The sequence below is a fragment of the Raphanus sativus genome, chromosome 5 (genome assembly GCF_000801105.2).
Source record: "Raphanus sativus cultivar WK10039 chromosome 5, ASM80110v3, whole genome shotgun sequence".
NCBI lineage: Eukaryota > Viridiplantae > Streptophyta > Magnoliopsida > Brassicales > Brassicaceae > Raphanus > Raphanus sativus.
Genome location: NC_079515.1, coordinates 3,319,015 through 3,344,897, shown reverse-complemented (window position 1 = coordinate 3,344,897; position 25,883 = coordinate 3,319,015). Strand labels below are relative to the sequence as shown.

Sequence of the window (25,883 nt, the reverse complement as noted above, 5' to 3'; positions counted from 1 at the left end):
AAAAAAATTAGAATGATTCCTATCTACATTTAAGATAGTTTAGAATACATTGATTCAAATTTCGAATGTGGTTTGAAATTTTTTTTAAAAACAAAGAGTATAAACTTCAGTATATAGAGCATTTACCGAAAACTCATTTTTTTGAAGGGTTAACCCACGGATTTTTGAAAAATTTCAAAAATATGAAAAATATGATTTAGTGTATAGTTTCATCGAGCACTAACATTATGATGATGGTCAAAGAGTTTAGAACCTCTGTTGTCTTTCGTTTCTCTAGATAATGGAAGATTTATAAGGGTAATTCCACTAATATAGGCACTATTATGAAATTTAAGTAAAATAAATATTAAAAAATTAGAATTATTCCTATATACCATGAAAGATAGTTCTTGAATACATTAATTCATATGTCCAATGTGGTTTGAAATTTTAAACAAAAGTGAAGATTATAAACATCAGTATATTTGAGCATTTACCGAAAACTCATTTGTTAGAAGGGGTTAACCCACGGATTTTGGAAAAAAATCAAATATGAAAATCTGATTTTAGTGTATAGTTTCACTCGAGCACTAACATAAGATGATGGTCAAAGAGTTTAGAAACTTTTGTTGTCTCCGTTTCTCTAGATAATGAAGATTTTATAATGGATAATTTCCACTAATATAGGAAGTATACTAAATTTTTAGTAAAATAAATATTAAAAATTTAGAATGATTCCTATATACCATTAAGATAGTTTAGAATACATTAATTCAGATGTCGAATGTGGTTTGAAATTTTTAAACAAAACTGAAGAGTATAAACTTCAGTATATAGAACATTTAGTGAAAAATTCATTATTTTAGAAGGGGTTGTTAACCCACGGATTTTTGGAAAATTTTCAAAATATGAAAATCTGATTTTAGTGTATAATTTCATCGAGCACTAACATATGATGATGGTGAAAGAGTTTAGAACCTCTGTTGTCTCCGTTTCTCTAGATAATGAAGATTTTATAATGGTAATTCCACTAATATAGGCAGTATATGAAATAATAGTAAAAATTAATATTAAAAAACTAGAATGATTCATATATACTATGACAGATAGTTTAGAATACATTAATTCAGATGTCTAATGTGGTTTGAAATTTTAAACAAAAATTAAGAGTACAAACTTCATTATGTAGAGCATTTACCGAAAACTCATTATTTTAGAAAGGGTTAACCCACAGATTTTTGGAAAAATTTCAAAAATATGAAAATCTGATTTAGGTGTATAGTTTCATCGAGCACTAATATAATATGATGGTCAAAAGAGTGTAGAACCTATGTTGTCTCCGTTTCTCTAGATTATGAAGATTTTATAATGGTAAATTCACTAATATAGGCACATATCAAAATTTTAGTTAAATATATATTAAAAAATTAGAATGATTCCTATGTACCATGACAGATAGTTTAGAATACATTAATTCAGATGTCAAATGTGGTTTGAAATTTTTAAACAGAAGTGAAGAGTATAAACTTCAGTATATAGAGCATTTACCGAAACTCATTATTTTTAGAAGGGGTTTAAACCACGGATTTTTGAAAAAATTCAAAAATATGAAAATCTTATTTCATTGTATAGTTTCATCAAGCACTAACATATGATGATGGTCAAGGTGTTTAGAACCTTTGTTGTCTCCGTTTCTCTAGATAATGAAGATTTTATAATGGTAATTCCACTAATATAGGCAATATATGAAATTTTTAATAGAATAATATTAAAAAAATTAGAATGATTCCTATAAACCATGAATGATAGTTTAGAATACATTAATTCAGATGTCGAATGCGGTTTCAAAATTTTAAACAAAAGTGAAGAGTATAAAGTTCAGTATATAGAAGCAGTTACAGAAAACTCATTATTTTAGAAGGGGTTAACCCACGGATTTTGGAAATAATATGAAAATCTGATTTTAGTCTATATTTTCATCGAGCACTAACATAAGATGATGGTCAAAGAGTTTAGAACTTCTGTTGTCTTTGTTTCTTTAGATAATGAAGATTTTATAAAGTAATTCCATAATATAGGCAGTATATGAAATTTTAGTAAAATAATATTAAAAATTAGAATGATTCCTATATACCATGAAAGATAGTTTTAGAATACATTAATTCAGATGTCGAATGTGGTTTGAAATTTTTTTAAACAAAAGTGAAGCGTATAAACTTCAGTATATAGAGCATTTACCAAAAACTCATTATTTTAGAAGGGGGGTTAACCTACGGATTTTGGAAAAATTTCAAAAATATGAAAATCTGATTTTAGTGTATAGTTTCATCGAGCACTAAGATAAGATATGTTCAAAAAGTTTAGAACCTCTGTTTCCTCTGTTTCTCTAGTTAATGAAGATTTTATAATGGTAATTCCACTAATATAGGCAGTATATGAAATTTTAGTAAAATAAATAATAAAAATTAGAATGATTCCTATATAAAATGAAAATAGTTTGAGATACATTAATTCAGATGTCAAGTGTGGTTTGAATTTTTAAACAAAAATGAAGAGTATAAACTTCAGTATATAGAGCATGCATGTACCGAAACTCATTATTTTAGAAGGGGTTAACCTACAGATTTTGGAAAACTTTCAAAAAGATGAAAATCTGATTTTAGTGTATAGTTTTCATCGAGCACTAACATATGATGATGGTCAAAGAGTTTAGAACCTATGTTGTCTATGTTTTCTCTAGATAATGAAGATTTTATAATGGTAATTTCCACTAATATAGGCACTATATCAAATTTTAGTAAAATAATATTAAAAAATTAGAATTATTCATATACCATGACAGATAGTTTAGAATACATTAATTCAGTTGTCGAATGTGGTTTGAAAATTTTTAAACAAAAGTGAAGAGTATAAACTCAGTATATAGAGCAATTACCGAAAACTCATTATTTTAGAAGGGGTTAACCTACGGATTTTGGAAAATTTTCAAATATAAAAATCTGATTTTAGTGTATAGTTTCATCGAGCACTAACATATGATGATGGTCAAAGATAGTTTAGAATACATTAAAAATGATTCCTATATAAAAAAAATTTAGTAAAATAAATATTAAAAAAATAGAATGATTCCTATATACCATTAAAGATAGTTTAGAATACATTAATTCAGAAGGGGTTAACCCACAGATTTTGGAAAATTTTCAAAAATATGAAAATCTTATTTCATTGTATAGTTTCATCAAGCACTAACATTGATGATGGTCAAATAGTTTTAATCTATGTTGTCTCCGTTCTCTAGATTAATGTAAATTTTATAATGGTAAATTCTACTAATATAGGTAGTATAGGAAATTTTAGTTGAATAAAATATTAAACAAAATTAGAATGTTTCCTATATACCATGAAAGATAGTTAGAATACATTAATTCAGATGTCGAATGTTGTTTGAATTTTTAAACAAAGTGAAGAGTATAAACTTCAATATATAGAACAGTTACAGAAAACTCATTATTTTAGAAAGGGGTTAACCCACAGATTTTGGAAAATTTTCAAAAATATGAAAATCTGATTTTAGTGTATAGTTTCATCGAGCACTAACATAAGATGATGGTCAGAGTTTAGAACCTCTGTTGTCTCCGTTTCTTTAGATAATGAAGATTTTATAATAGTAATTCCAATAATATATAGTAATATGAAATTTTAGTAAAATAAATATAAAAAAATTAGAATGATTCCTATCTACCATTTAAGATATGTTTAGAATACACTGATTCAAATTTCGAATGTGGTTTGAAATTCTTTTAAAAACAAAAGAGTATAAACTCCAGTATATAGAGAGTTTACCCGAAAACTCATTATTTTAGAAGGGTTTAACCCACGATTTTGGAAAATTTTCAAAAATATGAAATTTGATTTTAGTGTATAGTTTTCATCGAGCACTAACATAAGATTATGGTCAAAAAATTTTAGAACCTCTGTTGTCTCCGTTTCTCTAGATAATGAAGATTTTATAATGGTAATTCCATTAATATAGGTAATATATGAAATTTTTAGTAAAATAAATATTAAAAATTTAGAATGATTCATATATACCATGACAGATACTTTAGAATACATTAATTCATATGTCGAATGTGTTTGAAATTTTTAAACAAAAATGAAGAGTATAAACTTTAGTATATAGAGCATTTACCGAAAACTCATTATTTTAGAAGGGGTTAACCCACAGCTTTTGGAAAAATTTCAAAAATATGAAAATCTTATTTCATTGTATAGTTTCATCGAGCACTAACATATGATAATGGTCAAAGAGTTTAGAACCTCTGTTGTCTTCGTTTCTCTAGATAATGAAGATTTTATAATGGTAATTCCACTAATATAGGCAGTATATGAAATTTTAGTAGAATAAATATTAAAAAAAATTAGAATTTTTCTTATATACCATGTAAGATAGTTTAGAATACATAAATTCAGATGTCGAATGTTGTTTGAAATTTTTAAACAAAAGTAAAGAGTATAAACTTCAGTATATAGAGCAGTTACAGAAAACTCATTATTTTAGAAGGGGGTTAACCCACAGATTTTGGAAAATTTTCAAAAATATGAAAATCTTATTTCATTGTATAATTTCATCGAACACTAACATATGATGATGGTCAAAGAGTTTAGAACCTCTGTTGTCTCTGTTTCTCTAGATAATGAAGATTTTATAATGCTAATTCCACTAATATTAAAAAATTAGAATGATTCCTATGGTTTGAAAGATAGTTTAGAATACATTAATTCAAATGTAGAATATGGTTTGAAAGTTTTAAACTAAAGTGAAGAGTATAAACTTCAGTATATAGAGCATTTACCGAAAACTCAATATTTTTGAAGTGGGTAACCCACGGATTTTGAAAAAAATTCAAAAATATGAAAATCTGGTTTTAGTGTATAGTTTCATCGAGCACTGACATAAGATGATGGTCAAAGAGTTTAGAAACTTTGTAGTCTCCGTTTCTCTTGATAATGAAGATTTTATAATGTTAATTTCATTAATCTAGGCAATATATGAAATTTTACTAAACTAAATATTAAAAATTAGAATGATTCATATATACTATAAAACATAGTTTAGAATACATTAATTCAAATGTAGAATATGTTTTCAAATTTTTAAACTAAAGTGAAGAGTATAAGCTTCAGTATATTCAATATTTTTGAAAGGGTTAACCCACGGATTTTGAAAAAAATTCAAAAATATGAAAATTCGGTTTTAGTGTATAGTTTCATCGAGTACTGATATAAGATGATAGTCAAAGAGTTTGGAAACTTTGTAGTCTCCGGATCTCTAGATTATGAAAGAGTTTGGAAACTTTGTAGTCTCCGGATCTCTAGATTATGAAGATTTTATAATGTTAATTTTATTGTTATAGACAGTATATGAAATATATTAAACCTATGCCATTCACGGAACTGTACTCACATGAAGCATGAAAACTTCACTCATGTTTCCTCCTCAGAACAATAACAAACCGTATTGGGCTGACTCCCTATTACACAATCCTCACTTGACGCATTGACAAGATTGTGATTCCTTAGTGACGTATATAGCTCAAAGTTCATTTAACATTGAAAATAGACGATTCAACCTGCATATACGGTGAGAACTATACATAAACCTTATGCAAGACTTTAAGAAATTAGCAACAATGCTTATAATTACATCTACGCTGGTCATTTTGAATGTGACTGAGATTACTAGTGAGAAGTCTATAACTCTTGATGCAAACCTTAGAATCAGAGGGCTGCAACTAGACTTACATCTAAGCAGATATCTAGATCTAGCTATTGACTCAGGTGAATAAAGATACTGGTGAAGTATTTTTTCTTGTAATATATTTCAAATGCACGAGGAGAAAGAAAATACACTTACGTTGATAACTGATGGTTGATATCTTCATGAATCAGATTTGTCGCTTGTTGAGTGGACAAAGGAACCAGTGGTAACACTTGGGATCTCGCTGTTCACCTCATCTGATGAGAGTACGTTCCTCTGCAGGCATCATTACAGTCGGACTAGCTAAGGTTAGAATGTATTTGATCACACAAGTGAAAGAGCCACCAAGTGTAATGGTTCAGACTCTGACACAAAGTTGGTCATCATCACATAAACCTTTTGATCGTAAATTTAACACTTACTGCGGATTCCAAATCAGGGTTTGATAAGTTAACTGTGAGGTTTCTCATCAATAACAGAACCTGCAAAAACAAACTTACTGCGATTAGCAAAGGAAAAAGCTTGTACATCACTAAACCTAAAAGCTATGACTCCTCACAGTTTCGAAATTGACAGGATCCATTTCCTTGAGCTTTTCCACGTGGCCTCTCTTTTCAGGATCAAACACACTTCCAATGAAGTTATAAACCTCAGCAAAATCAGGTACACCTGCCAAAGCGAAGCAATCATCATAACTACAGTGTCCACCACAAAATAAAATAAGATGAATTACTTACCTTGAAGCAGTGGAGGTTGCTCTGCCTGTTTTATTACAATCTCAGAACCTGATATGGTTCGGCTTGAGCTTCCCATACCGGATGTGGAAGGGCTACTAACATTTAATAAGCCCTTCGACCCAATATCATCTGAATCAGTGGCGTTATATGCCGTAATAAGCACATGAAACGTCCTAACAACATGAAGGAAGCCCTATTCTACTAGCACCAAAATAACAATGGAATATATATAATAGCATGCCTTCTGCTCCATGAAGTGTAGAAAGTTCCTGTCGTGGTGAAATGAATCTGTTTAGCATCATTGATACGTCATCCCACGAAGTATATCCCTCTGCCATGTCGCTATTTCGCGTAGTAAAAGAAGTGGAAACTTGAAGTTGCATTTGAGCTGTGGAAAAATAAAAGGATTAATTCAAAACTCAGGTTATGGAAAATTAATATTTCATCTGTGTAACCGAACTGACAACAAATGTAAGAAACAATCATCGAACCGTTCTTGGATGCCTTTTGAGGATAAGGATGAGCAGCTTTGCGCTTAGGCCGAGGGGGTGGAACGTGTGCTAGCGTCCCGTTTTTCTGAACCTTTAAAAAGTATTTTTGTGCATGACTCCTTATCTGTAATTAAGTAAAATCAAGAAGTTAATTAGCAGAGGAAGAATAAGTTGAAAACGTGTCAAAGTAGATTTATTCCCACAAACCTGAATAACAGTCTTGGAACCCACGAAATCTTCTATCTTCTTCCAGTCTCGATCAAACCTAAGAAAGTAAGGAACAAGAACAGGGTCTGTGATTTTTCTAAAGCAATAAAGACTTTCAAAAGAAGACCACATATATGAAGTTTTTTCAAGAATAAATAGCTGATTATATCATTCAACATCTTGAGCAAGAAAAAAAAAACGATTAATCAAAGAAGACAAAGATGCTCGACTCAAAGAGAAAAAAAAAAAACATTTACCATATCCTCTGAATCATCTTAAAGGCTAGGTTTGAAATGAGCTACTAGTTCCTACACAAGATAAAATGTAACTCTATTTACCCAAGAAATACTAGTATCATCCAATACAAGATCACTTAAAAAGTTAATAAAGCAACAATCCGTCGTAGTCTAGCTGGTTAGGATACTCGGTTTTCACCCGAGAGACCTGGGTTCGACTCCCGGCGTCAGAGTTTTTTGTGTTTTTCACGAGAAGAAAAACGGATCTTTTAGTGGAACTAACTAAACACAGAAAAATAAGCATACTTAGAAAGCTTTAAACACACGGAAACAAAGAGGAGAAGACAGTAGAAGCAGAGATTCTTACAGTTGAAGCGCTTCTAGGAACTTGTCGTGCTCTTCCTCTGTCCAGCTCTCCCTAGACTTGGTGATGGTATAAGGTTTCCTCACCTTCTTCGACGAACCCTCCGCATCAGCTGTCGATGTGGATGATGATGACGGCGGTTGCGCTTCGACGGACGTCGGATTCCCTGACGGCGAGGAGCTCATCGGTTTTTAGTTAAGATAACGACAGTGTTTAGAAAGGGAGACAAAAGGTGGAGAATCCACATGGCGGGCAAGAAAGTTGGTGTGCGTCTAAAATATTATGTGGAGTAGGTTTCGCTTCGATCCTAGACCATTCATTTTCCCATTTTTTAATTTTATATTTATATAATTTTTGTTTAGTTGCTATCACTTGAATTTAGAGCCTCAAGCTTATTTCACGTGGTGGACACTTCTAGCAGCAGTCTTGGACTTCATGATACTAATATTGAAATATATTTGTATGGTCGTGCTTTTTTATGTAGCCTATAATTGGTATGTAAGAAAAAGACATGTACCGAATCAAACCTATTGCCAAATGCAAATAAATCAAACATGACACTACGAATCTCACATTAACGTTCCACGTACGTCTCGGTCCCTCCCTCCACAGTTAGTGCTTGCCTCATGTCAATGTTACCGGCTTCAATCATTGTGTTTAGACTATCTTAGTGTTTTTCAATACATGATAATCAAGTCGTCGATATGTCCGAGTGGTTAAGGAGACAGACTTGAAATCTGTTGGGCTTCGCCCGCGCAGGTTCGAACCCTGCTGTCGACGTTTTTGATAAACTGTGGTCCTTCCATATGCTCTGCACGTCCATGAACAAACAAATGCTTCTTTTCTTAATTTTTTTTTAAGACAGATCATAGTGTACAGTTCATTGTAATTTGTAAGGTTTGATGAAAGCTTTTAACAACCTTAGCAAGAGGAATAAGTACACAACTAGATTTTGACCCGCGCTTTCAAAGCGCGGGTTTATTTTCCTTTATTTTTTTTTTTAAATTGACAAATATTTAGTAAATGTCATATTTTTATATATTTGTTTTTTTTATAAAAGACTTAAGTTTTTTTTTATTTTTCTTTATCGTGTTTCATTTTAAAAGAGTATAGGCCAGAACACAATATTCGGACCCGAAGAACCAACCCGAAACCGACCCGAAAATCAGGGTCCCGATCCCGATCAGACCCGGGGTAAATATCCGAATGAGTTCTAAATTGCTATATCCGAAGAACCGGTCCTGAATCCGACCCGAACCGAGAACCAAATGAGTACCCGAAGATATCCGAAATATATCTAAAAATATATGTTATAATTATATTTATAATTATTTTAATTTTTAAATTAATTTTATAAGTTAACTATAGTAGTTATTTTCGGTAATTTTGAGTATTTTTGGATAAAATATGATAGTTTGGATAAAAGTTTACCCAAAAACTGTATAAAATATATATTTTTGGTTACTATTAAATAATTTGGATACAAAAATTTGAACCGAATCAGATACTTTGGTTACTTTAAGTACAAATAACCGAACCCGTTAGATACTTTGGTTATTTGGTTATTTTGCAGGTTCTTATGCATGAGAACCGAACCCACCCGGACCCAGAAAGACCCGACTCGAACCCAACCCAAAATTTTATAATACCCGAATGAGGTTTAATTTTAAAACCCGAATGGGGTTTAATTTCAAAACCCGAAAAACTCGATATCCGAAAGAACCAATCCGTACCAGAATGGGTATCCGAACGTCAAGGTCTAATGAGTATTTATGTTTAGAAAATTAAACTTTATTTTTAATGAATTAAGTTGGTATAACTCTGATATATTAATTTTATTATGTGGTTAATTTTTTAATAAAAAATATATACTTTTAATAAAGATTTATACTTTTCAATGAAAAAATTCAAATTTTTTTATGAATGCTTAAATTATATTAAAAATAAAAAACATAATAATTAAGTTATTAATTTTTGTTCATTACACAAAATATTAAGAATGGTTGAAAATAAATTATTTGAATTAGGGAAAAAAATAAGAATTGGATCTGATTTCTTAATCAGCCCAAATGGCCCAAGAGAGATGATGTAGGTAGTGGGCTGGATCCAAAAAAAATGACCCAATAAAAATGTGTTATTAATATTACTTGATTGCCCTTAATGAAATAAACAATGTGAGTTAAAGAAAGGGCATGTTTAGTAAAAAATCCAAATGTGCTTGTACTTTAATAGTATAGATAGGGGAGAAAGGGGAGAGAAGCAGAGACTAAGCACGACCTCTTCTTTACTCTAAGAGGTTGAAAGTTTGTTTCCATTTTTAACTGCAAGGAGTCTGACTTTTTGGAGAATATTAAACAAGATATTTGCAAGTAGCTATAAAAGTTCAGAAGGTGCAGTGGAATAGCACATCAGCAGATTTTAGAAAAATGAAAAGACAACAGCAGGATTTGAACCTGCGCAGGCAAAGTCCAACAGATTTCGAGTCTGTCTCCTTAACCACTCGGACATATTGACTTTCGAGTGACGCATCAAAGGTAGTTTACAAAGATTTTAGTGTATGAAAGTGCAGACTCATCATATCAGAAAGTCGTTTTATTATACTTTTCTTAAGCTTTCTTCTACAGGAAAATGAAACAGTCGAAGTAGAAACCAAAGACTCCAAACACTAAAGAAAAATAACAGAATCCATTGCAGTTGTCTAAAAATAACAGAATCCATTTCAGTCTTTTATGAGGACACTCTTAAGCAATCACCAACAGTTGTTTCCCCAATCTTCACTGCTCATCAACATCCTCCACAGGGCTACGGTCTTCTCTAGGACTAGGACTTCGGTCTTGCTCATTGGTTCCAATACCGCCATCATCGTTTCCTCTCGGGCTCAATTCATTCTCCTTGGGGCTGTTCTTCTCACGCATTGGGCTGCCTTCTTCAGGAGTCAGACTTCGCTTCCTATCTTTGGATGGAGGAGAGTTGTCCGCCATTGGTTCAGGGCTTCTGCTCCTTGCAGCTTCGGGGCTTCTGCTCCTTGCAGTTTCAGGGCTTCTGCTTCTTGCAGCTTCAGGACTATGATCCTTTTCCTTCCTAACCGGTGACCTGGAGCGGCTGAGACAACAGAGACCCAGACAGAGCGTAAAAAGAGTTGTGTCAGAACCAAAACTTGCGTTTGATATTGTGAAAACTATGTGTGAAATCATTATACCTGTAGCTACGGTCGCGGCTATAGCTTCTGCTGGGGCTTCTTCTTCTGCGACGAGGAGACCTAGACCGAGACCTAACCGGCGATCTTGAGTAACTTGCGTCCCGCCTGAGATACAATCAAAACAAATCATCAAACTAGAACTTCTATGACAATGCTATAAGCTAGACAAGGTGTAACATGGGATTGTCAAACGGTACCTGAGCTTCTTAGGACTGTTCTTGCAGTTCCTCTCGATGTGACCCCTATCTCCACAACGATAACATTTGTTCTTCCAGTCACCAGCAGAGCAATCTCGAGCCCAGTGACCTTCAAGACCACAGTTGAAGCAACGACCACTCCCTGGAGGAGGGCCTCTGCTCGAGGAAAACTCCCGGGAACCACGAGGTGTCTACAACAGAAAAGGGTTAGATGGAAGCTAACAAAAGTGTAAAACGGACGAAGAAGAAAAGTTTTTTCATAAAATAGGATTCTACCCCTCTGGCAAACTCGACAGTGATACGGCTTCCATCAAAGTCTCTTCCGTCCAGTCTGTACCTCGCATCATCAGCATCTCTAGGATCACTGAATTCCTGTGATTCAAAAAGAGAGCCATCAATAGGGGAAAAAACAAAACTAATGTACGTAATTATAGAGCAATACTACTTACAATGAAGGCATAGTCTCGCTTCATGTCCAAATCTCGAATTCTGCGGAAATGATTTGCCAGAAACAGTAAGGCCATCATTATACATTTAAGAAGTGAAACTGGTGTAGCTAGTGTTATGGTACTTGACCACCATCAACAGCAGAAGAAAACACTTGTTGCCATTTTCACCACTAAAACACGCAATAACACAACAAACAGTGCCGCCAAAAGTCACCTAAACACCATGAAAGAATTTCCACCAACGCGAACCCTCTCTCTCACCCCAAACCTCCAAGTCAAAAAAACCTTCACCAAGATCACTCAGGTTAATATAAACTACCTGTTAAGCCACAACACTACCACCCATTATAAGCTAACGAATACACACATCAACTGTACAGTCCTTGTTTCAGGTTTAGTGCAGAAAGGCTGCCACAAACCTTCAATATGAGCTGAACCAGAGATGCATATCCCAAAACAACCACAATTTGAGCAAAAGAAAGCTATGCGTAGAAGAGCTGAAAACAGAGAGAAAAAAAAAGTACCTTCCGTATTTGCTGAAGAGGTGTTCAAGATCTCGTTCCCTTGTTCGAGAGGAGAGGTGTCCCACATAGAGACGTGCGCCGCCGTATCGGTCATTGCTGCTGTAACGATCATCGTAGCGAGGCATCTTAAAGTCTGCACACAAAAAAGAAGTCATTTGATATCTCTCATTCATTATGTATCAAATCCCATCACGCACCACAAAGTGAAGAACCAAACAAGAATCAAAGGTATAACCTTTTTAACGTAAACAACGCTGAAACCATTTATTTTTAACCTTTTCGATTCAGTTTCGTATTGGAATTAATGACTAAATGGGTTTCCATGATATGATTCGAAATCGAGATAACAAAGCAATGCGGAAGATAGAGTCTAAGAAGAACCCTAATTCGATAGAAATAAAGATTACCAGCAAAAACCATACATACCTCGTGATCAGATAGTTCGCCGCGCTCCGCGGAAGCTTTAACCTAAACTTTCTCACTTCTCTCTTACCTCAGATTTATAAACACACACACAAAGAGGGAGAAAGTATCGGACGGTCAATATTAATTGGTACCAAACCAACGGTTCAGATCTCAAACTAACGATTTTCCTGATTTAAAAAAAAAAAACTCCAAAGTCCAAAGACAAATTATTTTCGATTCTTCGCGGGGGAAAACTTTTAACGAATCGAAAAAAAACCTTATCCAAACTTTTAAAAAATGCCACTGGCTATCTCTCTCCCAACCCCATCTCCTTCTCACCTCTTCCCTCGCCGCCGCGTTCATCCAAATCTCCGATATCAACGCGTTTCCGTAACTCGATCTTCCACCGAAGCGACGACCACTCAAAAGAACCAGACGGGCGTCATCATCGTCGGCGCTGGACTCGCCGGCTTAGCCGCCGCAACTCGCCTCGCCTCCGCCCAAATCCCTTTCCTCCTTCTAGAAGCCTCCGACGGCGTCGGCGGCCGCGTCCGCACAGACACCACCGTCGACGGCTTCCTTCTCGACAGAGGGTTTCAGATCTTCATCACCGCGTATCCCGAAGCCAAGAAGCTTCTCGACTACGAAGCGCTCGATCTCCGGAGATTCTACGCCGGAGCTAAGGTTTTCTACGGCGGGGAGTTTCACACCGTGGCTGATCCTCTCCGTCACTTATGGGACTCCGTGGCGTCTCTCGCGAACCCGATCGGGTCCGTTGTCGACAAGGGGCTCATCGCGCTGACTAGAGCTAGGGTTCTGGTTAGATCAGACGAAGACATTTTGACCAGCGCCGAAGAGGTTCTGACTATCGATCTCCTCCGGAAGATCGGTTTCTCCGATGAGATCCTCGATCGGTTTTTCCGGCCCTTCTTCGGAGGGATTTTCTTCGACAGAGACCTCGAGACGACCTCGAAGCTCTTCGATTTCGTGTTCCGGTGTCTCGCGCTCGGAGAAAACACGCTTCCCGCCATGGGGATCGGTGAGATCCCTAACCAGCTGGCCGCGAAACTACCCGCTGATTCCGTCTTGATGAACACTAGGGTGGATTCGATCGAGTATCCGAACGGGTCGGGTTCGGGTCCGCCTATAGTGAGACTCCAAGACGGCGGCGTTTTGAGTGCTGAGTTGGGTGTGATACTCGCCGTCGAGCTGCCACAAGTGGATAAGCTTCTGAGTGGTATCAGAGAACCGGTTAGTAGTAAACCGGCTCGGAGCACTGTTTGCATTTACTTCTCAGCTGAACCGGATCAGATACCGGTGCAAGATCCGGTTCTGTTTCTCAACGGGTCAAACGCCGGTATCATCAACAACATGTTCTTCCCTACGAACGTTGCTCGAACGTACGCGCCGCCGGGAAAGGCTCTGGTTTCGGTGTCATTGATCGGTTCGTTCGAGGATAGATCAGATGATGATTTGGCAGCAGAGGTTATCAGAGAACTCTCTGGTTGGTTCGGTGAGTCTTTGGTTATGTCGTGGAGACATTTGAGAACTTACCGGATCCAATTCGCCCAGCCGAACCAATGCCCACCCACTGATTTGGTTAAGAATCCTCGAGTCGGGTCGGGTCTTTACTTATCCGGTGATTACATGACTTCTGCTACATTTGACGGTGCTTTGGTCTCTGGGAGACGAGCTTTGGAAGCTTTGTTACGAGAAAAAGGGCTAGTTTGAGCTCTCTATAATTGAATGTGTTGGTTGTGTTTATTTTTGAGATTCTTTTTGTATCTATATTCATGCCTTGTGTAGTATGCATCCTCTAAAATGATATATTTATACCATTGTCCGTTAACTGGTTCGTCTGTACACCAAGAAGGCTAGTATGCTGCTCTGACGATGAGTAATGAAACACAGTGATGAGACGTCGACTTGTAATGATCTATGTGGCGTTTACATGGTTCTACAATCGAGGAAAACATTACCTCAGATCTTTCCCCTAAGTTTCAATGCGATAGATTCATATATCACTATAAACATGAAGCTTTCAACAAGTATCTGCACTAAGATATATAACCACTGAGCAAAACCAAAAATATTCAAGCTCAATAGACCTGTTATCGAACTAGGGAGTGGATAAAGCGGCTCAGTTAACGGCAATACACACACTGAACAACAGATGCACTAATCTTTCTTACAAGTAAAAACAGTCTTAGGGACAAACAATCTTTTACAATGTAAGAGAGTACTACTACATACAGGGTTATTCCCCTTGCAAATAAACTACTTTGAAGTCGAAAGTAACAATAGAAAAAAAAAAAAAGGAGAAAGCAAACCTCCTCAAAGTCGGCTTTGTATAGTCAATGAAAGTTCTTGATCTGATTCTTCAGAGTTCAAAATCATCTTCCTTCAAGGCCAGCTCCGCAGCTTCTTCATCTTCCTCATCCAAAACAAAATACTCATTCTTCTCAACCGGCCTAAACATATAGAACATCACCACGTAAAACGCCAGACTCGCAATCTCCTCAGCCGCATTGCTCACCCACAGATACTTATACGCAGCTATCGTCTTCAACGCAAACACTACAATCCTCGTGAAGTACAAGTACCCAATGACAACAATATAAAACTGTCTAAACAGAGTCAACTTCGCCAAGTTCCTCGCCGCTTTCCCATCGGTTTTCGAAGTCTCCCTCAGCGAACGTATGGACCATACAATAGGGAACAAGATCGCGCAACAGCACACTATATCCACAAGCAAGAACACCTGGTTCCACGTCACCCAATCTTTAATAAAAGGCCCCGTCTCTCCGATCACAATGGAGGCGATATTGGCGAGAACCTGGAGAGGAACAACGAACATCAACACGTTCTTCTCTTTCTCCTGCAAGAACGGCTTCAAGAACGACCACCCAGTCCCGATCAACACGATCACCGTGAAGAGAAGAACCACGCGGATAAACTGGAAAATGTAGAACAAGACATCCCATCCGTGAGGAGTTCCCGTGACTTTCACGTAGTGTTGATCCTCAGCAGCGCAGATCAGATTCAAAGCCTTCATTAACAGAAGAGCCGCCATGAGGACGTGGATCCTATGAACGACTCGTTTATTAATCCAACAAACATACCCCCAGAGACCGAGGAAAGCTAAGTAACCGAGGAAGAAAAAGAAATACAACCCGGGTAATCGGGTCGAACCGGCCGGGAGGTAGTCCTTCGACCCGTTCGGATCTAGGTTATACATTTCCGTTCGGACCTTCATCGAAATCTTCGTATCCCTCACGCAATTGACGAAGAACAGAGAGTACTCGTCCGGAGAAGCCACAGGGGACAAGTGCTCGAACTTGGAGCTCGGCGGAGGGGAGAGATCGTGGAACGTGAAGAGCTGGAGGACGTAGGGGGAGTCGAGCACGCAGAAGCTAGGGTTTTGCTGGATCTCGAGGAGGACCTGGAGAAGCGATTCCTCCGACATGAGGAAGAAACCTAGCCGCGACGGATCCGGGATCGTGGCGGACGTAGGGGAGGTTACCGATACGGAGGAGACGGAGACGCTGACGTGGCCGGATCGTGTGAATCCGAACTTCTCGAAGAGGATCATCGGTCTGTCGTCGTCGGAGATCGTGAGAGACTTTATCTCCGCCGATGCGCGAGTGATGAAAGTTGCGGCGGAGAGGAGGAGGATGAGGAGGGAGACGAAGAGGGGTGATCTCGTCATTTCGCGGCGTAACAGTCGAGTAGAGAGAGAGATGATGCTTCTTCTCGTTTGGTTTCCCCTTGAAGAAACGGAAATGGCGTTTGACCCGATTTGAAGCTGCGGTGTCGTTTTGTTGTCGGGAGAGTTCTGGTTGATTGACCAGGCTTTAGTCCAAGCCCATTATTCCATTGGGCCTCTCTAATCGAGATAAATGTAAGGAGAGTAAGAGAACGGTTTGTATCTCTGGTAGGAAACTCAAAGGAGAATGTGTAACACGTGCGTTGCACCTGTCTTCTTCATCTCTTTTTCTTTTAGATTCTTCTTCATCGTATCTGGAACAGTTTTGTATTTGGCTAAAAAGAGAGAAAGGAAAAAGTGAACTAATAATATACAACAATCCATAGAAAACATCATGACTGTATCTGACATACTAAAGTGGTATTTATTATTTGCATATAAAATTATCGGAGCGACCACCATAGCGGGGCCTGATAATGATGTCTCTCTAAGGAAACGAGTTAGGTGAAACTGTAATCACGTTACGACACTTGTGAACGATGCTTAAGGAAACGAGTTAGGTGCGACGGTCTAAAGGTTGATATCGAGGCAATAAATTCATGTATTAGTTTTTTTTTTGAAAAAGTTAAATTCATGTATTAGTTAAAGACAACGATAAGCTAAACAGTTGATGCTTACAAAGATAGGTTTCGATCCCCAAAAAAGGGTTATATTTTCCTCAAACAAACACACCCTGTTTAATATATCTAACTTTCCTAGCAAACAATCGGATTTGACTGGCGTAAGTGATCAAATCTTCAGAAACTAACCGGTTAGGTCACAAAAAAGTCTCCAGAAACTAGGCCTGGGCATCCGGGTCTTCGGGTCGGGTTCGGGTCGGGTCTTGTCGGGTCCGGGTCTTTCGGGTCCTCGGAAATTAGACCCATATGGGTATTTATAATTTTCGGGTCGGTTCCGGGTCGGGTCTTGTCGGGTCCGGGTCGGTTCGGGTCTAGAATTTTAGTACCCGTAAAACACATATAATATTCGGGTATTGTTCGGATCCGGGTCGGTTCGGGTATATAAAACCCCAAAAAACTCGAAATACCCAAACTGGACCCGAAAACTCGAAAAGTACCCAAAAAACCGTAAAAGTACCCAAATATTTACCTAAAATCAGACCTGAAAACTCAAAAAATATCTGAATACCCAAATTATATTTTCTGAAAATCTAAAATTACACTCAAAATTTGAAATTATACCCGAAAATAAGAACCTAAAACTTAAAAAAAGATTAGAAATACCAAAAATATACCCAATCACCCAAATATACCTAATATATAAAATAAATCTCGGGTATTTCGGGTACCCGATCGGGTCTCGGGTCGGGTCCGGGTCTTACCCAAGACCCGCGGGTCCAAAATAAAAAGACACATATGAATACTTATAATTTTTCGGGTCGGTTCCGGGTCGGGTATTTTCGGGTCGGTTCCGGGTCGGGTCCTCGGGTCCGGGTAAAATGCCCAGGCCTACCAGAAACTAATCGGATTTGACTGGCGTCTATGGATATCCCAAGCAAACCAAAAAAATCGAATTTTCATGAGCATATTAAGCCTTTTTTTTTTTTTTTTTTGAAACTCTCATGAGCATATTAAGCCACATGAGTAATTTACAGGAATATCAATAGTACCCTCCAAAAGATCAACTAATCACGACAAAACCCTAGACCCTTCTCGTAATTCTCCCTCCGATCACAGACATATCTATATAACAGTCTCTCTTACCGTAGCGGATTTGATTTTTAATTTTTGTTTTCTGGTTATCCAAACAAGCATCTTTCCTCTCTTCCTCGGAAAATCCACCCACACCAGTAAAATACAATCGACGAAGCAAAAGAAAAGTCTTCTCAACCTGCTCACACAAAAGGAAAAACAAAAAAAAAACTCAATGCAATTGATAGAATAGGAGAAAATTCACATTAACACATCGATTTGTTGAGCAGCGAGATTCATCGTTTATTTCCGCCGGTGTTTAGTTTTCTCGGATTCTCCGCTGGAAAGTTCCTAATCTGTAAGTTTAAAATTCGAAACCTTGATCATTTACGTTTTTCGCGATTTCCGACTCTTCGCGATTTAGACAGTGGATGTGGATCATCCCATATTGTTACATCTCTCCGACAATTAAAAACCCATGTTTTGATTTATATCTGCTTAAAATTTAGTTCTGAAACCGCTTAACACTGAATGTCCGAAATCGGACAAGCCTGGTCGGAAACTTGTATTTGCTGGGTTTCTTTTCTTTTCTTAGTTTTTAATTTGATTTTGGATTCTCTAAATTTGGATTGTTGGGTTGTTTTCTCTTCCATCTGCAGGCTGGAAATCACGAACCTTTTTTTAATTTTCTCCGTCTAGTATATGATTAGGACACTGAACTTAAACGGTCTTGTCTCAGCTTCAACTAAATGAGTCTGGTCGGAAGATTCGGGAGCTTGATTTCTCAAGGCGTTTACTCCGTCGCCACACCCTTTCACCCCTTCGGCGGTGCGATCGATGTGATCGTTGTCCAACAACAAGACGGATCCTTCAGGAGCACGCCCTGGTACGTCAGGTTCGGCAAGTTCCAAGGCGTTCTCAAAGGAGCCGAGAAGTTCGTGAAGATCTCCGTGAACGGCACCGAGGCTGACTTCCACATGTATCTCGATAACTCCGGGGAAGCGTATTTCATCAGAGAGGTTGATCCTGCAGCGGCTAACGACACCAGTAATTTGATATCTAACTCTGAGAGTGACAACGGCGTGGGTCTAAGGCTTGAGCATAGTTTATCCGACGCTGGTGCTGATAGGTTACGAGAGGGTTTCAACTCTTTGTCTCGGCTTGATAGGACTGAGTCTGATTGTAATAGGAGGTATTATGATTTCCAGGATGATGATGATGATGATCCGCCTTCTCCGTCTGAGTACGGGAGTGCTCGGTTTGATAATTTGAATGTGGAGAGTTATGGGGAGGCTCAAGGGTCGGATTCTGAGGTGGTGTTGGTGAGTGTTGATGGACGTATACTGACGGCTCCTGTATCAGCGGCGGAACGGGAGGCTGAGAATCTGAGGTTGAATACTCCTCAGTTTCATTTGGCTCCTGGTGATGGGACTGAGTTTTGTGAAGGTAATACTGAGTTTGCTTCCTCTGAGACTTCTTGGGAGGCTGAGTTTATCAGCAAAGTAGACGACACCCATTCTCGTGATATCACCGTTAAAGAGACTCATGATGATGCTGAAAGAGATACTGTTGGGAGCTGTTTGGAGCTGTCACAGCCTGGTGAGAATGTGATGTCTGAGGAGCTAGCTTCTACTATCATCACGGAAGATGTTAGAGGTGAAGATGAAGTGGCTGTTGAAACAGTAAATACTTCTGTTGATGATGGTTCTGAATCTTGTACGACCCAATTAACAACAGAAGAAGTGAAAATAACTGAGGAATCTGTTAATGCTAATACGGAGTCAGAATGTGAAGATGAACAGACAATAACTTGTGCAGAAGCTACTGCCATCTTGATTGACAACCAGGAGAGCGAGGTTACAGTAGAGTCAGAAGCTTCAGAGAGAGTCTCTATAGATTCAACGAGGGAGGACGATGAGCAACTAACAACTCCATCTAAACAGAACACTAGTGATTCAGTGGCTGCAACTTCCAGTGTGGACATGAGTAAGTAACTCTTTTTCACATTTAGTTTTATGCATTATTTTTAAAACGGTGGTTTTATCTTTTACAGAGTATGAGTTATCACTTTGCAAGGACGAGCTTCGTCAAGGCATGGGACTCACCGCAGCTTCTGAAGTCTTTAATACGCATCTGATCTCCATTGAAGAGTATAAAAACTCGGCAACATCGATTCTCGAAAGTGAAAATCTAGTTGTTAGGATCAGAGAAACGTACATGCCATGGAAGAAAGCTGCTCGAATCATACTTGGAAAAGCTGTGTTCGATCTAGACTTAGATATTCAGCCAGAGGATGTGATCTCCGTGGAGGAAAAAAACGAATCCACCAAACCCAAGGATGATGAAACTGCTGCAGTAACAACTCCCTCTTCGTCTGGAAGAAGATGGAGACTCTGGCCTATTCCTTTTAGAAGGGTTAAGACGATCGAGCACACGAGTAGTAACTCCTCGAGCGAAGAAGATCTGTTTGTTGACTCTGAACCTGGCTTGCAGAACTCGCCGGAGGTGCTGTCAGCCGCGGAGAGCCGCCATGAGTCTCCGCGTAGACAGCTTGTGAGAACCAATGTCCCTACCAATGAACAGATCGCGTCTCTGAACCTGAAAGATGGTCAGAATATGATCACTTTTAGTTTCTCCACGAGAGTTCTTGGAACACAACAGGTTTGTTATTACTAGTAACATTACTTCAAATGGAATATTCTTCTAACTTTGTTTTTCTTTTTAACTAGGTTGATGCACATATTTACCGGTGGAGATGGGACACCAAGATTGTAATTTCAGATGTTGATGGGACTATAACTAAGTACAACTTTTGAATCCTTACTTGTAACTTAACTTGTTTTCATATTAGAATTGTAATAATCTAGACTTATGCCAATGTGATGATCTTTTTTATTTTGCAGATCTGATGTGCTTGGTCAGTTCATGCCTTTGGTTGGAAAAGACTGGACACAGTCTGGTGTGGCCAAGCTTTTTTCCGCCATTAAGGTAAATTTTCAAGGTTTTAAGTCAAGTCTCGCTTCTTGCACTTTAGTTTGGTAGAACATGAGATCCACTACTCTGCTTTATGTAAGATACAGTTTGTTCAAGTCTGCACCCTGTAATTATGGATCTCACATTATGCTTTGTATTTTATTCAGGAGAATGGATACCAGCTGCTGTTTCTGAGCGCTCGTGCCATTGTTCAGGCATATCTAACAAGAAGTTTCTTAAATAATCTAAAGCAGGTGAGACTGAGATTTTGTTACCTTTGAAAACCGATGCCATGTGAGTGAGGGCTATCTATAACTTTTTGTTAGGAGATTGTTTATTTGCTTCATATGGATTTTCCTCTCCGGCTGGCTTGCAGGACGGGAAAGCTCTGCCGAACGGTCCTGTAGTCATTTCACCTGACGGACTGTTTCCAGCATTGTACCGTGAAGGTTTAATCTTAATGCCTTGGGAGATACATTAGTAGCAAGTTAAACATACTTGTAATTCATTATAAGAATCTTTTATTATTTTACTAATATACTTCATAACTGCTTTGCAGTGATAAGAAGAGCACCACACGAATTCAAGATCGCATGTTTGGAGGTAAGAGTTTTTTATCTTCTTGTTTTTTAGGACATAAGAGAGAACGGTTAAAACCAGTGGTATATCTTTAGATAATAAGAACAAGTTTACAAATGTAATGGTGCAGGATATCAGGAAACTCTTCCCAAAGGATTACAACCCGTTCTACGCTGGATTTGGGAACAGAGACACCGATGAACTGAGTTACAGGAAACTCGGAATCCCCAAGGGAAAGATATTCATAATCAACCCAAAGGTAAATCTTGACATGCATGGTTGATTATTTTGTTGGAATATACTGTGAGAGACTCTTGTGCTTTTTATCAAAAAAAAATGATCAGGGAGAGGTAGCAACAGGACATCGCATAGATGTCAAGAAATCGTACACATCACTTCATACACTAGTCAACGACATGTTTCCTCCAACTTCGCTTGTTGAGCAGGTAAAACTAAAAGCTAGAAGCAGCAGCCTTTATTAGCAAACCAAATGTATAGATTCATTAATAGTTTCAATTGTGTTTGCTTTACACATCCACAGGAAGATTATAACCCATGGAACTTCTGGAAATTACCAGTAGAGGAGGTTGACTGAAGAAATGAGCTGCAGATGGTGTCCAACACGGTGCCTGTGGAAACTCTATGATCGGAGTTTTGTAAGCCTCTTAGAAAGATATGGGACTTGTGTCTTTTTTCGTAATGTCTCATGTAGGAATTGATATAGTAGGGGAAAGAACGATATATAAGATGTGACAAATGTTATGTATAAGATCCTTGTTTTTTTTTTAAGCTTTTTACTTATCTAAAAACGAAATGACAACAGATAAAAGGATACTTTGAAGAGAAATTAGGAGCCATATCAAAACACTTATCTTTATTGAAAGAGTTCAAATACAATAAGAAGAAAATTTTAACATAATGAAAAGTATGGTATGTAAAGCTCATTTATTAGTTAGGGGTTTAACCCTTGTCTTAAAATGATGCTGGTTGGAAAAGAAATTCGGTTTGGCAACAGTTGTATTTGGTGTGTCAGGCCGGTTCGCACTTTATAAATGTTTTAAATAATAGCTTTAATATTTTTTAGAAAAAAAAAAATCTCTAAAAAGGAAGTACATACATCATGCTAAAATATTTTAAAAAAAAATCCCAAAATATATATTTTTGTTTAAAAAGCTACTGTCGGCAGCAACAAAAAAGGAGAGGACAAAAGATCAATGATTCTCCTTGCACAGTTCCAACAAAAGCTAACATCAATGGTGAGTTTCAGTTGCAACAAAGAGTAATTATATCTCAAAACTCCCCAAAAATACAAAAACTGAAACTGTCCAAAATTAAATTCGGTATTTATCAGTAGTATAAGTAAGCTATGGGAAACTTACATGGTCTTCACAGATCCCATCACCACAACTCCCCTTTCCCACCGTCTACAGCTCCTCCATCTTCATATTCACCTTCCGCTCCCCACATGACGGTGGAACCTTATTGCGGCGTAGACTCAAGCCTCCGCTGCCTCGCCGGAAAGGCCGAAGGTTTCGGCCGCGGCGCCGTTGGTGGTCTTAATGGTCCGATTTGCCACGTCACTTCTTTAGCTGGTAAACTCCCTCTTTCAGTTTTGTTTTACTGTATCTTTCTGTTAATAAAATTTAAATTTAGGACCAAACAGGTTGTTGTTTTTTGCATATATACATAATATTTTTTGTGTCATGTATTATATTGAAATCAAAGCTTGTGACGTGAATTCAAGAGTCTGGTTCATTTTCGCAAATTAATAAATACTAATCTGGTATCTATATATAGACGTTGTTTAACAGAACTTGGACACTTTATGTTTAAGGGGTAACGCAATCGTATGTATCTTTTTGTAGATGAAGGTCCAGGATCGTTAAGAGAGGCTTGTAAGAGGCCAGAACCGTTGTGGATTGTGTTCGATGTGTCGGGAACGATCAATCTATCTTCGTTCGTGAACGTATCATCGCACAAAACGGTAGACGGGAGAGGTCAAAGGGTGAAGATAACGGGGAAAGGGTTAAGGCTAAAACAAAGTGAAAACGTTATAATATGTAACCTTGAATTCGAAGGTGGTGTAGGACCAGACGCAGACGCTATTCAGATCAAACCAAAATCAAGCACCATTTGGATCGATCGTTGTACTCTCAAGAATTACCATGATGGTTTGATTGATATCACACGAGAAAGCACTGACATCACTGTCTCAAGGTTCGTATAAAGTTAATTAGTATTAGCAATTAACTACTCTTTCCGTTTTTAAAAGATCTATATTCTAGAATAAAAATTTAATTCAAAAAGATACATTTTTTACTTTTTAATGTAATTTTTATCAACTAATAATGATTAATCATAAACTTTGAAACAATTAATAGTATTTACTGAATTTTTATTGGTTTAGATTTTTTGAAAATAAAAAATCACAAAAATATACATTTAGTACTAAATTTAATATGTTTTATTAATATGTGTGAAAAAGGTAAAACATGTAACTTTTAAAAACTGAGGAGTATATCCGCTGTGCTAATTTATTTCAATAAAATGGGTAGATGCCATTTCGTGAACCACAACAAGACAATGCTGATTGGCGCGGACCCAAGTCACGTGACGGACCGATGCATTAGAGTTACGATTCACCACTGCTTCTTCGACGGTACACGTCAGCGACACCCTCGTGTTCGCTTCGCAAAAGTCCATCTCTTCAACAACTACACTCGTCATTGGTCCATCTATGCCGTTGGAGCCGGCGTTGAGTCTCAGGTCCGTCACCGGGAAAATAAATCATATATACACATATTTTTGAATTTTGATTTTGCCATCATAGATTTTATATGATTCATTAATTTTTGAGGTTATTGTGATATATAGGTATATTCTCAGTGCAACATATATGAAGCTGGTGAGAAGAAGACCGTCTTTAAGTACATCACTGAGAAGGTAAATCTAGATTGTGTTCATTCGGTTGTTAAACTATTACTACTATTTGTTTGGTTATAAGGTTATATATACCTTTTTTGTTTGGTGATTAGGCTGCGGATAAAGAGGAAGCCGATGCTGGTTTTATAAGATCAGAAGGGGATTGGTTCTTGAACGGCGCCAAGTCGTGTCTTAGCCACGACAAAGAGCACCACGTGTTCTCTCCGACTCAACACTATTCTGGATGGACCGTCGAGTCTTCAACAGAGAAACTCAAGAAATATATTAAACACTCGACCGGCTGGCAGAACCTTCCGCTTCCACCTGACCAACTTCCAACCACAGCGTAACTATTGCTTACTACAATGATTTGGATTACTAGGCAGTGGTCGAAAGTTATTGTGTGATGCTTGTATCTTCTTCCTTCACTTTTAATTTCGAGTTTTGGGATTATAAAACTTATGACATTCCACAGACAACACCAAATTATGGATGCAGAACATGATACCAAGATACAAGCTAAACAAATTAAATAGAAAACAATTTTGGGGTTAGCTGGTAACTCCAGAAATATAGAACAATAGACTGAATAAGTCGATGATCACAAGATAAGAATATGTATATGTTCTTTATTCAATGATGAATTATAAGAATGCACAACGTGTGAGTTACAAAGAATACACGTACACGTAGGGCATACTCAACTTGAGTAAAATGGAATTTCACCATAATGTTATAATTTGATAAGTATTGGTTTGCCAAACTCGTAACTCGTTTATATTACTGGCAATTCAAATGAAACTAGGTGTTTTCCTGCACCATGTGCAGTAAAAAAATTTTAAAATATTTTTAATAAATAAATATAAATTATTTTTTATTTTTTATTAATATTATAAATTTTTTTTCTTATCAATATTTTAATATAAATTTGATTTCACTGAACATTAAAATTAAGATAAAAACAATTTTGTTTATTTTGAATTATATTTAAGAATGTGCATATATATATATATATATAAAATTATAATCATAGGTAGATTTTCTATCTATTTATTTTAATTAAATATATTAAATAAATATGTAAAATTGCATAATTGTCAAAAATTAAAATTAAACAATATTTATAAAATCTATAGATATATATAAAAAACTAATGATTTTACGTTTTAATTTGATTTTATGATTTAATTTTTATAATTTTATAAAAATATGTATATATTTGGAAATATTTTTAATTTAAATGATATTTTAAATTTGAAATGCCATAATTGAATATATTTATTTTAGTGACGATTTATCAGTTATTACCATATTTTTAAAAAGTCCAAAAATATAAATCGATAATAAATGTAATATATGAGTTACCATAGTTTAAAAAGTTTACCAAAAATATAAATTAACATTAAATATAATTGTCCATATCATATTAATGTATAAGATATGTCATCAATTTTAGTAGACAT

The 25,883-nt window shown here is 36.8% G+C and overlaps 6 protein-coding genes and 3 non-coding genes across 15 annotated transcripts; 5 read left to right on the top strand and 4 right to left on the bottom strand.

The window, feature by feature from the left end:
- Positions 1-5,353: 5,353 nt before the first annotated feature.
- LOC108857585 (protein REVEILLE 8) lies at positions 5,354-8,062 on the bottom strand. Of its 3 annotated transcripts, XM_057010541.1 has the most exons (10): positions 7,779-7,919; positions 7,433-7,693; positions 7,176-7,233; positions 6,969-7,092; positions 6,719-6,865; positions 6,478-6,606; positions 6,300-6,409; positions 6,163-6,222; positions 5,897-6,016; positions 5,354-5,612 (listed from the first exon to the last, which is right to left on the bottom strand). In XM_057010541.1, exons 2-9 carry the CDS (start codon positions 7,447-7,449, stop codon positions 5,921-5,923), a joined length of 741 nt encoding a protein of 246 aa, XP_056866521.1. In that variant the 5' UTR covers positions 7,450-7,693; positions 7,779-7,919; the 3' UTR covers positions 5,354-5,612; positions 5,897-5,920. The 3 variants fall into 3 exon arrangements, 2 of the variants coding, with proteins under 2 accessions (XP_056866521.1, XP_018487083.1); XR_001950365.2 differs by lacking the exon at positions 7,433-7,693 and having other exon boundaries at positions 5,897-6,039; positions 7,779-8,062; XM_018631581.2 differs by lacking the exon at positions 7,433-7,693 and having other exon boundaries at positions 7,779-8,059.
- TRNAE-UUC (transfer RNA glutamic acid (anticodon UUC)) lies at positions 7,572-7,644 on the top strand. Its single transcript has one exon. It is a non-coding gene; the product is annotated as a tRNA-Glu (tRNA).
- Positions 8,063-8,473: 411 nt separating the features above from the next.
- Positions 8,474-8,555, top strand: TRNAS-UGA (transfer RNA serine (anticodon UGA)). Its single transcript has one exon. It is a non-coding gene; the product is annotated as a tRNA-Ser (tRNA).
- Positions 8,556-10,207: 1,652 nt separating this feature from the next.
- Positions 10,208-10,289, bottom strand: TRNAS-CGA (transfer RNA serine (anticodon CGA)). The gene has a single exon. It is a non-coding gene; the product is annotated as a tRNA-Ser (tRNA).
- Positions 10,290-10,354: 65 nt separating this feature from the next.
- On the bottom strand, positions 10,355-12,728 carry LOC108859230 (serine/arginine-rich splicing factor RS2Z33). Of its 3 annotated transcripts, none has more exons than XM_057010356.1 (7): positions 12,571-12,728; positions 12,145-12,277; positions 11,621-11,660; positions 11,448-11,543; positions 11,172-11,362; positions 10,975-11,079; positions 10,355-10,877 (listed from the first exon to the last, which is right to left on the bottom strand). In XM_057010356.1, exons 2-7 carry the CDS (start codon positions 12,267-12,269, stop codon positions 10,550-10,552), a joined length of 885 nt encoding a protein of 294 aa, XP_056866336.1. In that variant the 5' UTR covers positions 12,270-12,277; positions 12,571-12,728; the 3' UTR covers positions 10,355-10,549. The 3 variants fall into 3 exon arrangements, with proteins under 3 accessions (XP_056866336.1, XP_056866335.1, XP_056866337.1); XM_057010355.1 differs by having other exon boundaries at positions 12,552-12,588; XM_057010357.1 differs by lacking the exon at positions 12,571-12,728 and adding an exon at positions 12,380-12,533.
- A 59-nt stretch (positions 12,729-12,787) lies between these two features.
- LOC108857736 (15-cis-phytoene desaturase, chloroplastic/chromoplastic) lies at positions 12,788-14,398 on the top strand. Its single transcript, XM_018631747.2, has one exon. It carries the CDS (start codon positions 12,847-12,849, stop codon positions 14,278-14,280), a length of 1,434 nt encoding a protein of 477 aa, XP_018487249.2. The 5' UTR covers positions 12,788-12,846; the 3' UTR covers positions 14,281-14,398.
- Positions 14,399-14,712: 314 nt separating this feature from the next.
- Positions 14,713-16,351, bottom strand: LOC108861785 (protein CANDIDATE G-PROTEIN COUPLED RECEPTOR 7). The gene has a single exon (XM_018635737.2). The coding sequence runs from the start codon at positions 16,256-16,258 to the stop codon at positions 14,930-14,932; it is 1,329 nt and encodes a 442-aa protein (XP_018491239.1). The 5' UTR covers positions 16,259-16,351; the 3' UTR covers positions 14,713-14,929.
- A 1,678-nt stretch (positions 16,352-18,029) lies between these two features.
- On the top strand, positions 18,030-22,322 carry LOC108861783 (phosphatidate phosphatase PAH1). 3 transcript variants are annotated; one of them, XM_018635735.2, is made up of 11 exons: positions 18,035-18,304; positions 18,686-19,932; positions 20,000-20,607; positions 20,676-20,749; positions 20,850-20,934; positions 21,087-21,173; positions 21,296-21,368; positions 21,479-21,522; positions 21,629-21,757; positions 21,843-21,944; positions 22,040-22,322. In XM_018635735.2, the coding sequence occupies exons 2-11, from the start codon at positions 18,696-18,698 to the stop codon at positions 22,091-22,093; spliced, it is 2,493 nt and encodes an 830-aa protein (XP_018491237.1). In that variant the 5' UTR covers positions 18,035-18,304; positions 18,686-18,695; the 3' UTR covers positions 22,094-22,322. The 3 variants fall into 3 exon arrangements, 2 of the variants coding, with proteins under 2 accessions (XP_018491237.1, XP_018491236.1); XM_018635734.2 differs by having other exon boundaries at positions 18,606-19,932; XR_001950903.2 differs by lacking the exons at positions 21,629-21,757; positions 21,843-21,944; positions 22,040-22,322 and having other exon boundaries at positions 18,030-18,304; positions 18,606-19,932; positions 21,087-21,213.
- A 370-nt stretch (positions 22,323-22,692) lies between these two features.
- On the top strand, positions 22,693-24,880 carry LOC108861784 (probable pectate lyase 4). The gene is made up of 5 exons (XM_018635736.2): positions 22,693-23,090; positions 23,364-23,715; positions 24,054-24,264; positions 24,373-24,441; positions 24,534-24,880. The coding sequence occupies exons 1-5, from the start codon at positions 22,865-22,867 to the stop codon at positions 24,768-24,770; spliced, it is 1,095 nt and encodes a 364-aa protein (XP_018491238.2). The 5' UTR covers positions 22,693-22,864; the 3' UTR covers positions 24,771-24,880.
- Positions 24,881-25,883: the final 1,003 nt, after the last annotated feature.